The following is a 16,712-nucleotide window of genomic DNA, read 5'->3' as shown; positions in this document are numbered from 1 at the left end:
TGGTGATTTTAATAATTGGTTTTTTATATGATTATAATGAAAAATTCTAGATATTATTGAAATATATTTGCAAGTATATTACAAGTGCATATTATGGTGAACAATAATCCTCTGTGTTCCCTGTTACCTTATTGGGGCATAATGGAAATATCATTGGCTGCACCCCTTGCTGGGGGAGGTGATCATTTGCCTGTCCATGGAAATGTGTTTTCCTCTGTTGGTTTATGACATCCTGACCCTCCACGTGACCAACCCAGTAGGTGTGAATCATTGGGTTCGATAATAGGGGCAGAGAAGTGATATTTGCAGGGAGATTTCAGGATTTGCTTATTTCATGTTTCTTCTTCAGGCTTCCGCCAGCTTTTTGATAACTAACACAGTCACTTGGAATATAATTCCGAGGACATGAGTTTAAGTCCTACTGAGTAGATTTGATGGGTTCGTATTAAAATGGAGAACTAGTGATTTTGTTGTTATTGTTGAATGCCAAAGTATGGACATGACAGCTTTGAAAAGATTAGTGGGAAGGGTAAAAGGCAATTCTCCTCTGATTGACCGCTGGATGGTTCCCAGCAGATACTAGGTGAACTTTGAAATGAGTTGAGAGGAGTTCCCTCTACTTTCAGTTGTAGTCCTAGGGAGCTTCATGGGGGGAGGATGTATTTTGTTTGCTGTGAATCCTGGAGTCCTATTTTCCTCCCTGATGCTGGCACAGTTGATAGTGGGAGCATTCCACTAAAGTTGTAATATCATCACCTCCTTCTTCAGTAATCTAGGGAGCAGGGGTACTAGTAAGGCAGAAGCAATAGGGAGGTGAGAAGGTACCGGCTGAGGCTACTACTTGCACTGTTCATGTTGAATTTCGTGCCCCCGGTTGTTGTGCAAGAGGGCGGTCCCAGCCGATGTTGCTGCTGATTGCAAGTTTGTTATAGTCCTGTTCTCCCACCCTGTCAAACTTATAATTGCCTGACTCTTTATTTTCCTAATGTATTAGCATTATAAGGGGACTTTCGTTATAAAGAAGTATTAAAAATACAAAATATAGCTTTTTGGATCTAAAATTACCTGTTGGGGAAAAGAAGATCCCTGAATGCCAGATCTGGCTGGATGCTGGCCAGCCAGCTGTGTGATCTCACTTCAACCTCTGAGGACTGCATTATATCATTGCTCCATCCCAGTTTTACCAGGACAGAGAGTGTAACCACTGTAGGTCCAGAGGGTAAGGTGAACTAGGGAGGTTGTATTGGAATATTCAAAATTGAGTTTTTGCTTAATTTTGTTTTAAAGACAGGCTATTTTTTGTTAGGAGTTGATATGAGAAATAGAATGGGTACTACTTCTGGTAAATTGCCCAGCGTCTGTCAAGAGGCATTGATTTTCTGTGTGTGTGTGTGTGTGTGTGTGTGTTGGGCAGTGTGGCATTTTTCTTTCTTTCTACCCTAATCACATCTCCATTTGCCTATTTTTCCTTATTTATTTTCCCCTATATTTCTTTATTCAAATTCGAATACTAGCATTAGGCTCAGGAAAAAAAAATGGTTTTGTGTGTGTGTGTGTGTGTGCGTGTGTATATATAAATAATTTTATATGTATATGTAATTTTATATATATACACATATATACATTGTATATATACAAAAGTTATTATAAACATTTTTATAAACATATTATAAACTATAAACTTATATAGAATCTAAACTATTATAAACTATTATAAACTATATACAATATATATAATATATATGTATGTTATATACTGTATATGTAATATACGATATATAATATATACAATGTATAATTTTTTCTTTTATTGACTTATTTTTAAAATTCAAGCATAATTAACATAGAATGTCATATTAGTTTCAAGTGTACAATATAGTGATTCAACACTTCCCTACATCACCTGGTGCTCGCCACAGCAAGTGCCCTCCTTCATCCCCATTACCTATTTTGTCCCTCCCCCTCCCCCTTCCTCCTTCTGGTAACCATCAGTTTGTTCTCTATACTTAAGAGTCTGTTTTTTGTTTGTCTCTCTTTTTTTTGTTCATTTGTTTCTTAAATTCCAAACAATGTGTGAAATTATATGGTGTCTTTCTCTGACTTATTTCACTTAGCATTATACTCTCTAGATCCATCCATGTTGTTGCAAATGTCAAGATTTCATTCTCTTTTATAGCTGAATAATATACCACATCTTCTTTTTCCGTTTATCTATCAGTGGCCACTTGGGCTGCTTTCGTATTTTGGCTATTGTAAATAATTCTGCAGTAAACATAGAGGTGCATGTATCCCTTCAAATTTGTATTTTTGTATTTCTTTGCTGAATACCCAGTCGTGGAATCACTGGTTCATACGGTAATTCTATTTCTAACAATTTGAGGAACCTCCACACCATTTTCCAGGGTGGCTGCACCTGTTTGCATTCCCATCAACAGCGCAAGAGGGTTCCTTTTTTCCCACATTGTCGCCAACACTTGTTTTTTGTATTTTGTATTTTAGCCATTCGGACAGGTGATATCATTATAGTTTTGATTTGCATTTCCCTGATGATGAGTGATGTTGAGCCCCTTTTCATGTGTCTGTTGGGCATCTGCATGTCCTCTTTGGAGAAATGCCTGTTCATGTCTTTTGCCCATCTTTTAATTGCATTATTTGTTTTTTGGGTGTTGAGTTGTATCAGTTCTTTATTTATTTTGGATACTAACCCTTTATGAGATATGTCATTTGCAAATATTTTCTCCCATTCTGTAGGTTGCCTTTCAGTTTTGTGGATTATTTCCTTCACTGGGCAGAAGATTTTTACTTTGATGTAGTCCCAATAGTTTTATTTTTACTTTTGTTTCTCTTGCCTCAGGAGACCTATCGAGGAAAATGTTGCTATGGCTGATGTAAGAGACATTTTCTCCATGTTCTCTTCTAGGATTTTGATGGTTTCAGGTCTCACATTTAGGTTTTTAATCTATTTTGAGTTTATTTTTGTATCTGATGTGAGGAAGTGGTCCAGTTTCATTCTTTTGGATGTAGCTTTCCAGTTTTCCCAAGACCATTTGCTGAAGAGTCTTTTTTCCCATTGCATATTCTTTCCTCTTTTGTCAAAGATTAATTGACCATAATCATGGGTTTGCTTCTGGGCTACTTTGTGTTCTATTGAAATAGGTGTCTATTTTTGTGGCAGTACCATACTGTATTGATTACTGCAGCTTTGTAATTTAATTTGAAGTCTGGAATTGTGATACCTTCAGCTTTGTTTTTCTTTTTCAAGATTTCTTTGGCTATTTGAAGTCTTTTGTGGTTCCACACAAATTTTAGGATTATTTGTTCTAGTTTTGTGAAAACTGTTGGTATTTCGATAGGGATTGCATTAGACCTATAGATTACATTGGATAGTATAGACATTTTAACAATATTTGTTTTTCCCATACATGAGCATGGAATATTTTTCCATTTGTTTCTGTCACTTTCAATTTCTTTCATCAGTGTTTTATAGTTTACAGAGCACATGTCTTTCACCTCCTTGGTTAGGTTTCTTTCTAGGTATTTTATTCTTTTCGATGCAATTGTAAATGGGATTATTTTCTTAATTTCTCTTTTTGCTACTTCATTATCAGTGTATAGAAATACAATGAACTTCTATACATTGATTTTGTGTCCTGCGATCTTACTGAATTCGCTTATCAGTTCAAAAAGTTTTCTATATATGGTATCATGTGATCTGCAAATGTGAAAGTTTTACTTCATTACCACTTTGATTGCCATTTATGCCTTTTTCTTGTCTGATTTCTGTGGCTAGGATCTTTAGTAATATGTTGGATAAAAGTGGTGAGAGTATACATTTTTGTCTTGTTCCTGATCTTAGGGGAAGAGCTCTGTTTTCACCATGGAATATGATGTTAGCTGTGGTTTTGTATGTGTGTGTATGTATACATATACATACATAAATATATACACACATACATACATACATATATATATGGCCTTTATTATGTTGGGGTATATTCCCTCTTGACCTATTTTGTTGAGAGTTTTTATCATGAATGGATATTGTAATTTGTGAAATATTTTTTCTGCATCATGAAATGATCACATGGTTTTTATCCTTTCTCTTACTGATATGAGGTATCACCTCTTACTGATATGAGGTATCACACTGATGGATTTGTGGATATTGAACTATTCTTGCATTCTGGGAATAAATGCCATTTGATTGTGGTGAATGATTTTTTAAATATATTGTTAGATTTGGTTTGCTTATGTTTTGTTGAGGATTTTGCATCTGTTCATCAGATACTGGCCTACAATTCTCTGGGGCTTTGTTTGTTTGTTTTTTGTAATGTCTTTATCTGATTTTGGTATCATGGTAATGCAGGTCTCATAGAATAAATTTAGAAGTTTTCCTTTCTCCTCTGTTTTTTTGGATTATTTGAGAAGAATAGGTATTAACACTTTTTTAAATGTTTGGTAGAATTCATCTGTGAAGCTGTTTGGTCCTGGACTTTAGATTCAATTTCATTGCTGGTCATTGGTATGTTCAAATTTTCTATTTCTTCTGATTCATTTTTGGGAGGTTATATGCTTCCAGGAATTTATCCATTTCTTCTAAGTTGTCCATTTTGTGGGCATATAATTTTCCTTATATATTCTCTTACAGACCTTTGTATTTCTGTGGTGTTGGTTCTTTTTCCCCTTTCATTTCTGATTTTGAGTTTTTTTGTTTTTTTTTTTTGAGGAGTCTGGATAAAGGTTTATCAATTTTGTCGATCTTATCTGGGAAATTCTTAATCTCTCCTTCTATTCTAAATGATAGCCTTGCTGGATAGAGTATTTTTGGCTGCTGATTTTTTCCTTTCAGCACTTGAAAATATCATACTTTTCCCATTTGGCCTACAAAGATTCTGCTGAAAAATCAGCTGAGAGCCTTATGGGGTTTTCTTTGTATGTAACCATTTTCTTTTTTCTTGCTGTTTTAAAAATTTTCTCTTTATCACTACATTTTGCCATTTTAATTGCTTGTGTCTGGGTGTGGACTTCCTTGTGTTGAATTTGGTGTGGGGAGGGGGTGCCCTCTGTGCCTCCTGGATTTGGATTTCTGTTTCCTTTCCCAGATTAGGGAAGTTTTACTATTTCTTGAAATAAATTTTCTGCCCCCTTTTCTCTTCTTCTGGGACTCCTGTAATGTAAATGTTGTTGCATTTATGGTATCACTGAGTTCCCTTAATCTTTCATTTTTTTATTCTTTTTTCTTTCTCCTGTTCAGCTTGACTGCTTTCCTCTGTCCTCCCAGTTTCTGATCCATTCGTCTGCTTCCTCTAGTCTACTATTTATTGCCTCCTCTATATTTTTAATTTTAGTTATTGAGTTCTTTATCTCTGATTGGTTCATTTTTATGTTTTCTGTCTCTTTCTTGAATGTCTCGCTGAGATCCTCCACTCTTAAGTCTAGTGATTATCATTATGACCATTACTTCAAATGATCTCTCAGGCATATTACTTATCTCTGTTTCATGTAGGTCTCTTGCTCTGATTTTGTCTTGTTCTTTCATTTGGAACATAGCCCTCTGTCTTCTCACTTTGTCTAACTCTCTGTTTCTCTGTGTTAGGAAAGTCAGCTATGTCTTCTGCTCTTGATAGTAGTGGCCTTATCAAGAAGAGGTCTTGTAGTGCCCTGTAGTGCAATGTCCCCTGTTCACCCGGACCTGGTGCTTCCTGGTTGTTTCATATGTGTGTTGAGTGTACCCTGCCATTGTGGCTGAGCTGTGTTTGCTTTCAGCCCAGTTGTCTGCAGTGGCTCTCTCTGCCTGTTGTGGGCAGGATTTGGTCTCTGTGTTGCTAATGGGCCAGTTGGGCTGCCTTGGGCTTGAGTTGGTTCAGACCAGGCATTTTCCAGAGCTGTGGTCACATTGAGCTGAAGGGAACTCTTCCTGTTTTGTTCCCTGACAGTTGGTGGGTGGGGCCTTTAGTCAGACCAGATGTCTGCCCCAGTCCACTGCTGGGGCCGCAGTCCCAAGGCCCGAGCCATCTGGAGTGGTGCTGGTCTCTGTTGCAGCTGCTTGCACAATGCCAGCTTATGGTGCTGTTCTGAATGGACTCCTGCGAAGGGCAGATTGGATGGGGCAGGAGAGTGGGGGTTGTACAGTATTAGCAAGCTAGTTGGGGGAGTGTTTGAGCTGTTTCCTCAGGTGTCTTCTTTAGGCAGGGGTGCAGGAGAGAGAAATGGCACTTTTTCTTTTTGGAGAAGATTCCTAAAGATTCTCTGCCACTCAAGCACACATTCTGAGATTTGTAGATAAATCTCCTTCTGTATGCCACAGGATATTGCAGGTTTTTTCAAACTGCTACTTCTATGCTGTATCTCAGCAGGGCTGTTTGTTATGCTGTCTCTTTAGGGTCCGGGACTCAGTTTCCTATCACCCTCCACCTGTCTGAGAGCTGAGCCTGCTGATTTTTAAGGTTCTAGGTGTTAAGCCCTGCTGGTTGTAAGAACTGGCAAAGTTAAGCCCTTGTGGTTTTCAAAGCCAAATATGATGGGGGTTCGTTTTCCCAGTGCGAGTCCCCAGTGCTTGGGGTGCCTGGTGTGAGGTCTGCTCCTGTCCATGCTTGTAGTGTCCCTCCCTCCTACAGACAGTCTGATGAGTCGGTTTGGTTCCCAACCATGTCTCCACCCTTCCTACTCTTTTCAATGTGGCTTCTTCTCTGTGTTTAGCTGTGGCAAGTCTGTTCTGCCGATCTCCATGTCATTTTTTGGATTATTCACTTGTGTGTGGTTATTTTCTTGCCGCATCTATGGGACAAAGTGAGCTTAGGATCCTCCTTCACCATCTTCCCTAGAAGGTGACCTGATTATCTTTTTTTTTTTTTTTTTTTTTTTTTAAATCATGAGAAAATGTTGTAAGACAAGAGAAATGGCCCTACCTCAACCATGCTGGGCTCAGACCTTGACTTCAGATTGATGAGATGGTTCCCATCGATTCAAGTGCAGCACCTACTACTAGTGAGTGTGCACAAGGCATGGACAAGGCCTGCTTCTCGGGGGTGCAAAGTCTGAGACAACTCAAGTGTTAAGGCCTCATTGTTCTGAAGAAGTTCTTTGGCTACACCAAGGAGCCTTTTTGTGTCCTTCCTGCACTCGTAGCATGTGCTCGTGTGTGCTGGGGTTTGCAGCTTTGCACAAGTTAGCATGAATTCTAATCATAAACCATCAGACTCATCTTGGATGATTTTAGGTTTTGACTGAAATACAACATGGATGGTATTTGAGTTTCATCTTTTAAGTCAGTAGCTCTTTGGATTTGACTCTCAAATCTCACAACTTGGGCATTCTAAATTTGGCGTCTGATCTACTCCTACGTGTAAGTCAATTGATCAATGAAAAAATGTTGAGAGAGGAAGTCTCCTGAGCAAGAGCATCTGGCACCCCTTCTTACACCCCTAGAGAAGTGAGTAGGTAGGAGGATGCTAACTCCATTTCCTCCTGGGGAACAGGTTCTAGTTCTAGTTTGCAGATTTTAGATCTGCTTTTTCACCAGTTATTAGTGCATTGTGTTTAATAAACCCACGACCACATGTATGAGTTGTTTAAGTTGCTTGAAACTTCTTGAGATGTTTAAAACAGAAGCAATATATTGTTGAATGTATTCCAGATGACAAGTAATTATATTTGGTCCACAGCTTTTTTTCCTCTCCGGAAGGGACATTTTCCTCCCAAAATAATGACAACAATATAAGTTTTTACGTAGACCCGATAGTGCAGACTTCATATTGAATAACTATTGACTAGAAATTCAATATTATGTATTGTGTTAGTCCAGGTTCTCTGAGGAGCAGATGCTAAGATGGGAACAGAAGTAAGAGATTTGTCATGTGAAATGCCTGTGAAGGGAACTGGGGAGGCTGGAATAGCCATCACATTCAAATGCATGTCTGACCCCTGAGATGAGAGAGGGAAGAAAGGAAGGAAGGAAGACCGCAGTGCAGGTCCAAAACAATTTTGACAAATTCAGTGAGAAGTCCTCTAGCAAAACTTGCCCTGGGGAGGAGTACCATGCCTCCTTTGCAGGGACCCGCCTCGTTACCTGCCACGCTCTGTCATAGGCTGGAGCAGCTTGAGATAGAATCGGCAGCAGCTGTGGCTAATCATTGATGCCCCCAAAAGCCCATAGGTTGGAGTGACTTCTGCTCATGGCCATTGCATATATAAGACTACTTAATGCGTTATTGAACATGAACCTTATTATGGAATACATTAAATGTAATGCCAGATAGAGGAAAACAAGTGTTATATTTCTATAGAGACAGAAAGGTAGGCTAATTCTGTAACATTTTTCTTTTTTGATATATCTGTTTTTTAGACACTTTAAAAAATGAAGCTATGAATTAAGTGGAAAGTAGGAACTTACTTGCTTTGCAAATTGCATAGACACCAGGATGTGTGTCTCAAATTTTAAAAAATGTTGTACTGGATTTTGTGTAAGGAAAGCTGGGGGTGTAAGTCCTGTTACTGATTCCTAGGACTTCGCATCTTGCAGAGGAAAAAAAAAAAAGATAAAAAGGCTTTGGAAAGAAACTGTTGCGCTTTGAAAGTCATGTTTGGAAACTACCTTGAATGTGACACTTAGAGTGAGCCCCTTTCAAAAAAACAAAACAAAACACTACAAAACAAAAAAACAATGGCGCTTGGCATCTGTTCTACATTCTGGGTCCAAAGTCTTGTTCACTATCAGGAAGGTGAGATGCAAAATTATGTTGGTCTGTAGGACCCCATTGTTGTAGAAAGCTTCAATGTAGCTCTTATTCTAAGGCCCAAGCCTCAGTGCTCTGGAAGAGTGGTTATTATTATTATTTTTTTTTCCAATTTAAAAGAGCATAGTCATAATCAGTATTAGCTATGATCATGTCTGGCTGTGCTCAAATGACCACCTGGCTGGCTCCCTATTTTGCTACACCTACTTCTCCCCAGTCCTGGTGGAGTATGGCAGTCCCATGCATCTGCAGTCAGACCCCCTTTCTCTTCTGCTAGCCTCCTGTGTGATATTAGGAATCTTGTTTCAAAAAGTGGCCATTGGGCTTTTGCCAATAAGATACAAAGTTGGGCATAAGTGTTTAGATTTCTAAGGGTATATATTGGTACTTTAAAATAGTTTATTAGTTTATATCGATAGTTTAAAATGTTACATGGTTATTTATTTTATTTTTTAAGATTTTGTTTATTTGAAAGAGAGTATGCGCATGAGTAGGGGGAAGGGCAGGTGGGAGGGAGAGAAACTCAAGCAGACTCCACGCTTTGTGTGGAGCTCCTGCCTGGGCTTGATCCCACAACCTGAGATCATGAGCTGAGCTGAAACCAAAAATGGGACGCTTGATAGACTGAGCCACCGAGGTGCCCCACATGCTTATTATTTTACAGAGATGGAAAATGGGAACGAGAAGGGGAGGAATTGAGGAAAAGGGACTCACAAGAGGCAGAGTGCAGTTGTCACATATCAGACTTGGCCTAAAATGGTCTGTGTCCCATCCCATCCTCCCACACACTTGGCCTGAGCTCATGGGGAGTGTGGCATCCCAGGATCACCCCAGGGGTGCTATCCTAGCCATCTGTGTAAATGAGTCATCAATCCATGGGGGTCAGAGACAGCAAATATCGTAGGAAAGCTCAACAATGTGGATCAGAAAACCAGGCTAGACTAAGGATTGAAGGACGTTAGGGTAGAGCAGTCGGGTTTTATCTTGTCTGGTTGGGCAAGAACGGAGCTCTTAAGGGTACTAAATGGGGGTGGATGATTGGAAAATAGGTGCCATTTATAAAAATTGCAGCTTTGTTGAGATATAATTCACCTGTTTAGAGAACACAATGTAGTGGTTTTGGGCATATTCACAGAGTGGATTTACAGGTGCTGCCATCAGCATAATTAATCATACAACATTTTCATCACCGCCCCCAAGAAATCTGTATGCATTAGCCATCAGTCCTGACTTCCTCCCAATTGTGCCCGCCCTAGGCAGCCAGTAATCTACTTCCTTTCTCTATAGATTTGTCTATTCTGCTACTTCATATAAATGGAATTGTACAATATAGGACTTTTGTGTCTGGCTTCTTTCACTTAGCGTAATGGTTTCTAGGTCCATCCATATTGTATCACGGGTTTATTGCTGAATAATATTCTATTGTATAGACATACCACATTTCATTTATTCATTTATCAGTTGGCGGGCATTTGGGTTATTTCTTTTTGGGCTATTATGAATAATACTGCTTTGAACAGCTGTCTACACATTTTTGTGTAGATATATTTTTATTTCTCAAGGGTATATACTTAGGAGTAGAATTGCTTGGTTATATAGTCACTCTGTATTTAACCTTTTAAGAAACTGCCGGACATTCTAAAAGTGGCTGGACCTTTTAATGTTCCCACCAGCAATGTATGAGGGTTCCAGTTCTCCACCTCCTGACCAACACTTATTACCTTTTTCGATTCTAGTCATCCTTGTGAAGTGGTATATGATTTGGTTTGCATTTCTCTGATGGCTGATTATTGTTGAGTATCTTTTCATCTGCTTATTTACCATTTGTATATCTTTTTCAGCAAAAACTTCCATTCAGATCCTTTGGCCATTTTTAAATTGGGTTATTGTCTTATTTTTATTGAATTGTAAGAGTTCTTTATATATTCTAGTACCAAGTCCCTTATCAGATATATGATTTGTACATATATTCACACATTCTGTGAAATGTCTTTTCACTTTCTTGATGGTGTGTGTCATTTGAAGCACAGAATTTTAAGTTTTAATGATATCCATTCAATCCACATTTTTCTTTTGTTACCTGTGCTTTTGGTGTTACATTTAAGAAACCATCAGCAAATCTAAGGTCATGAAGATTTATGCCTGTGTTTTCTTCTAAGAGTTTTTCAGTTTTCGCTCTTACATTTAGGTCTTTGATGCATTTTTAATTACTTTTGTATTCTTTTTATGTGGCTATCTAGTTGTGCCATCACCATTTTAAAAAAGCCATTCTTGCCTCTGTCAAACTATCTTGCCATCCTTGTCGGCATGGGTGCCATCTCTTAGGCAAGTTTTTATTTGATGTCTTTTTTCAAATTAGGATTGGTCTTATTTTTTTGTCACTAAGTGGTTTATGGACAGGTGGCTGCGTTTTACAAAAGTATCTCTTCCTATGTGTGCATGGAAAAATAACCTTCACTAGAACAACACGCGTTAGAACATTTTAGGATGAAGAAGCCAGAATATGTGTCTCATCCAGGTGGAACTGGGGCACTGAATTAGGTGTCCCCCAAACTGGGGCTGCTCAGACTTGAATGTGTATCTGAGTTTCCCTAGAGATCTTGTTAAAATGCAGGTCCTCCTTTTCTGGTTCTGGAATGGAGTGTGTGAGAGTCTGCATTTTTAACGAGCCCCTGAGGTTGCTGATGGTGCTGGCCCAGGAACTTTGAGTAACAGTGCAAGAGGGGCTTTCTGGTGTGATCTCATTCAGTGTTGTTATATCTACTTATTTAAAGTGATTTGGAAGGGAATTTTGAGTTTTGGGGATTTTTTTTTTGGTGTTTTTTTTTTTTTTTTTTGCATTTTATTGAATAGCCTTCGAGATGAACCACCACTGCAGGGAACTAGAATAAATGTTTCTTCTAGTTGTCCTTCTGCCAATCGATTCTCTTCTATCTTCCTTTTAGGCCTCTGATGATTGTCACACAGAAGATCACGACCTTGGCATTCCAAATTCATGATGGTGAGAAAAACAACTCTCCTTTTGGTTCTGAGAGTGAGAAAAACGACTCTCCTTTTGGTTCTGAGAGTGAGCCTGACGTTCAGGGCTCTTCGTTTAGACTATACCCATTGTCCAGAGCTTAGCCAAGTGTGGGCAGATCTTCTATGACTTGTCAAAGATTTGCAAGCTTCTTTAATCAAAGCTCTTTACTTTCCCAGCTACTATTTACTACTTCCCTGCTGAATCCATAGTCAAAATTTGCTGAAGTATTCACACCGAGAACAGTTGGTTTTCTGTTTACCTTTATAATGTTTTAAATTTATGGCGCTCTCTGCCCTTCATTTCCAAATCTGTTGAGAAGAAATGGCGTCCTTTTTCTTTGATTTAATCTGAGAAGCTGAGATGCTCACACGGTAAAAAAAAAAAATAGTATTGGCTGGTCAACCATTTTATTTTTAATGCTAGCTTTGTTTTGTTTAGTGTTTTTGTTTTGTTTGGCTTGGAAAATTATCTAATGAGATTAGCCTGACCCTTCTCCTTGGAAGAAGGAAGAATCTTGTATTTGTATAAAACTGAACATTTTCTTCACTCATGCCCTTCCTGAAAATGACCAGAAAGTGTGATTGACACGATTAAAACCTGGTTCCAGGGAAAGGAGGACGGCGCTTTCAGCCGGGTGGAAGATTTCAATATGGGCGTAAGAGGTGTCATGTGCAATTAGTAAAAGTATGCTCTGCAGATTTGTACCGGTCTGGCAAACGCATTTGGACTGTTGAAAGCTTCTTTATGTGCAAACAGGTCAAGACGATTTACAGTCTCTGTTGGCTAGTCTTACTTTCTTTAAAGCTTGGGAACTGATTTAATTTCATCTTGACCTTGGGTATTCCTGGTTCATAGTTGGCAATTTAGTCATTCTGTAGAGAACTGGGTAATTTTACACCAAGGATGGAGTCTTTCTAGGGTGACCAACTGTCCTGGTTTGTCCAGAACTGAGTAGTTTCCCACGACATGAGACTTTTAGGGCCCTAACTGAGAAAGTCCAGGGCAAACTGGGGGGAGTTGCTAAATGTTTTTGTACCTAAAAGTCTAGTTGGTAGAGGTGATAATAGACTAACATTAGCACATAAACCGATAGCTAAAATCAATTTAATTTCTAGGATTGCCAGAGATGTATTGTTGACATTGTAGGAAAAAGTGAGTGTGATTTTAAGACAACAACAAAAAACAACACTGCCTTTTTTTTTCCTTTTTTTTTTTTTTTTAACAGGGTTTTGCCTGAATTTACTTTGTAAAGCATTCTCAGCTTACCTGATTTTCTGGAACAACCCTTATGTGCAGACAGATGTGTATTTGCCATTTCTTTATTTCTCATGTGTAGTAGGAACAAATTCCAGAAACACTGTCTTCCTTTATGCATATTTCTGAATTGCCTTTATGATTGGTGACCATCATCTGGGTCTTAGCTGGGTATCCAGCTTTGTAGTCCCATGTCTATAGCTTATTAGACGACACTTCAGTTTCTTCGGCTATAAGTTAACAATAAATTTTATGAGAAGTACAAAGGCGATTTGGTTGGGTTGGTTTTTTTTTGTTTTCTTTTTTTTCCCTGGCATGGATGAATTTTAAAAGAAGAAGAATCACCTGATACGTCTTTTGTATTTTCCCTGTGTTCAGGATTACATTTCCTGTTTATTTTGGGAAGAGGAAAGTCCCCTGTTCCTTTCCCCATTCCACACGCATGCTCTCAGCTGGTAGCAGGTGCCTGCAGCCAGCGTAACGAGGGAGGTCTTTGAGCAGGTGCAGGCTGCAAAGGTGGGCTTCTCTCTCTCGTGTAGCAATGAAGACACGTGCACTTTGGTAGGAGCGGCGATGTGGGAAGTTCTCTGGGATCCATGTCATACCCGTGCAGTTTAAATAGGAGTCACCCCTGCTCTCTCCCCTCTTCACGAGAACCTGCAGAGAACTTCCTTCTCACATGTGCACTTGTCGGTAGCTCCTTAATCCAGAGCATTTAAAAAAATGATTTTATGATTTATGAAATAAATGAAATGTGGAATAAATCATATTTTTCCAAATGACTTTTGTAAGCCTCTTTTAGAATTTTCTACTTTACTTCAAACATCTTATTTGTACATTTTCTCTTTTTTATAGGATTAGGTCGAAGAGCTGAAGACCTCTCTGCTGAACAACATCGACTTGCTGTAAAGTAAGTTTAACAATATATCCTCAGCCTTTTGTATATCAGCGTCTAGACATTTTCCTCATTTTTCCACTATATGGATGTATTATTGTTTATGAATAGATCTATTGATGGATACTTGGGTTGTCTGCCAATCTTTGGCTTATACAAACCCTGTTCCTAGGTCATTTTAAATACATTTGAGTATAGCAGGGGGATGGATTCCCAGAGCGGGATTGCTGGGCCAGAGAGTACATGGGTCTGGAATTTTGTTAGTTTTGCAAGATTCTCCTTCACTGCCCTTGTTATGTCTATTACAGAGTTATTTTTAGTGGGCATGTGTCTGAGGGTCCTCAGGAAACTATTATCAGTGCACATCAGTATGATTAAATGCCGCTATGAAAACGGGTAGGAAGCAGGGCTAGAGAGAGGACGGTAGGCTGGGGAGTAGGAGGCAGGAAGCAGGAAGCGGGCTGAAGGCAGAATGTGGCTGGTGTGGGTGTTGGAGAGGAAGGGAGGCTGCAAGGGAGGAGAATAACACCGATAGGGAATGCAGGTGCCTTGTGCGGTAGCACATAGGAGAAGGACGGGCAGCCACAGTGGAGGGTTCCAATAGGGGACTTTCAGGGGGTAGTCGGGGTAAGGAAGAGAGAGAGGGTCCTGAGTGGTACGGAGATTGAGTGCCTCGTTTTCACATTAAGGGATCAGGACTCAGAAGCAATGGAGACTCACTGCAAAAGACTAACGAATCAGATTCTTTGCTCTGTACTATGGGGGTGTATATGTAGGGCGTAATTCCAGTGACTGGTTAGCCGTGGCATTTTAGGGAGCCTTTCCCCACCATACTATTCTGCCCCTTTACATGCCATTCAAACACTACCTAGAACTGGTCTCTATAGAATTTTTCCCTGCCACTGCTTTTGTCTGTGGTTGGGACCTCACGCCTGGATGCCAGAGCAGACAGGAGACTGCTAGAGTGCTGGTTTCGTGTGTCCTCTTCCAGTGGAAACTGGTTCCACCCATCATTTGTTTTGTGTTTATTTTGGCAGTTGGGAGGGAGTTTTCCCATTTCACAGCATCTCAATCAACTCACATTAGGTCAGGTTCCCACCCTGCCTCATGTTTATTACCTTCATTTTCTCTTGCAGGCAACTAAGGTTGCTGAGAAAGAACATGTCCCAGCCTCAGAATGACTCTGAACCTCCTCGCCCTCCGTGTCTATAGCCGCCGTCGGCCAGCAGAGGGCGCGACGGAGCGCCGCGGCTTCTCTATTAACCCACCTCTCTTAACTTGTCCTTTCCGCAAGGTTTCTAGCTCAGGTGGATGTTGAGAGAACCAGAACAGAGAAAGATCACGTCGTGCTTCATCATCTACAACGACAACGCCTGTGTTTACGATTGGCTTCTCTGCGGATCTAAAAGAAAAATCCCAAGACTGAAGGCTTTTCACCTTTTTTTCATGTTATTTTCACAGAGTAAAACCCACTTTTTTGGAATACTTAAGCTACCTTCTCAACTTCATGAGTGTCATAGCTGGCCCTTGCAACAATTTCAAGGATTATATAGCCTTCATTGAGGGGAGACACATACCCACGAAGTTGCTGGAAGTGAACTGGAAACAGAGAGGTTTCCACAGCCTGCCAGAGCCTTCTCCCACTGTAAGTGTTTAGTGCCAAGTATTTACCCAGAGCTCCAGAAAAATAGAGCTCTGTTGCCAGGGCTGACTCTCACTAGTAATTGTTCTAATTAAAAAGCCAAACAGTTTACCAGAAAGCTTGGCCAGTAACTCCCCTTCACCCCCGTGTGCCTCACAGCGGAGCTCACTGGCTGGAAATATTAAAGCCATCGATCCAATAGTCAAGCAGCCAATAGCCAATATTTAATGCCTACAGCGCACTCAGCACTGTGCTAGTTAACACATTCGGATTTATGAGTGCTTTTTTTGTCTTTATGAATAGAAATTCATATCCAGCCAAAGGATAATGTCATGAAAGGGGGATGGGGAGGGAGTGGAAACCAGAATAAATGTGATTGTTTTTTATTGCGGAGCCTGCTTCTTGTGCGGGAAACCAGTTTTAGGTTGGCATGCTTAGAGATCGGTTTTATCGACTTCAAGAGTTTAAGATGGTTTTTTGGAAATCGTTTTAATTTTAACCTGAATTTTGTGAATTTCAAATTAGTCAATATTAGGATAATGTATCAAACTTACACAAATATGCTAAATTTCTTCAGGTCCAATATCAGGGGAGTTTGCAATTGGTTGAAGGAATAGGGAAAATTGGAAAAAGGAGAAAATGAGGCTAATTGAGATATTTTATAAATGCTAAAATCTAAGCAAAGTTAATTATTTGAAAATTTAAGTGACTTACTAAGCGTGAATTTTCAGATGGTTTTGACACAGTTGGGTCTTCAACAGGTCATGGTGTCAAACTGTCTCAGCTCTTCCTGCGTTGTTGAAACAGTGTGGGAGTGAGGTCACCATGGCCATGAGACATCGAAGGAATCACAGGTGTCTCTTGGCAGAATCTGCCAGGGTGCTTTTGTGTTTCACATGCTCTTATTTAGAGAATATGATCACAGCATCTTAATCTCACTCTCCTGGGAGACCCTTGCATTTTCGTGCACAGAGAAAGCGAAGTGGTCAGGTGGTATTTTGGCTAAAGACACATCGGTGGGGGGCGGCTGCTACTCCCAGGCTGGTGCTTCCTCAGTGTGTTGTCACAGTCGCGGCCAGGCATGGTGAGCACTTGACTGGGAGCCCGATGCTGTTCTTGGTACCTTGCAAATACATTCACCTGAACCTCAAGCCGCTGTGAGGA

General features: G+C 39.8%; 1 protein-coding gene across 4 annotated transcripts in view; it reads left to right on the top strand.

Moving 5' to 3' along the window:
* Positions 1 to 16,712, top strand: part of MBOAT1 (membrane bound glycerophospholipid O-acyltransferase 1) — a 107,894-nt gene that overhangs the window by 68,330 nt on the left and 22,852 nt on the right. For all 4 annotated transcript variants that reach the window (XM_045795724.2, XM_087858094.1, XM_087858095.1 and 1 more), the window contains 3 exons: positions 11,681 to 11,736; positions 13,867 to 13,921; positions 15,368 to 15,551. In XM_045795724.2, the coding sequence (XP_045651680.1) occupies positions 11,681 to 11,736; positions 13,867 to 13,921; positions 15,368 to 15,551 (295 nt within the window). The remainder of the gene's footprint in view (positions 1 to 11,680; positions 11,737 to 13,866; positions 13,922 to 15,367; positions 15,552 to 16,712) is intronic.

This window comes from Ursus americanus, chromosome 32, assembly GCF_024610735.1.
Source record: "Ursus americanus isolate L20-20 chromosome 32, mUrsAme1.1.p, whole genome shotgun sequence".
Lineage (NCBI taxonomy): Eukaryota > Metazoa > Chordata > Mammalia > Carnivora > Ursidae > Ursus > Ursus americanus.
The sequence above is the reverse complement of the archived record's forward strand: the minus strand, read 5'-3'. Positions and strand labels throughout refer to the sequence as shown.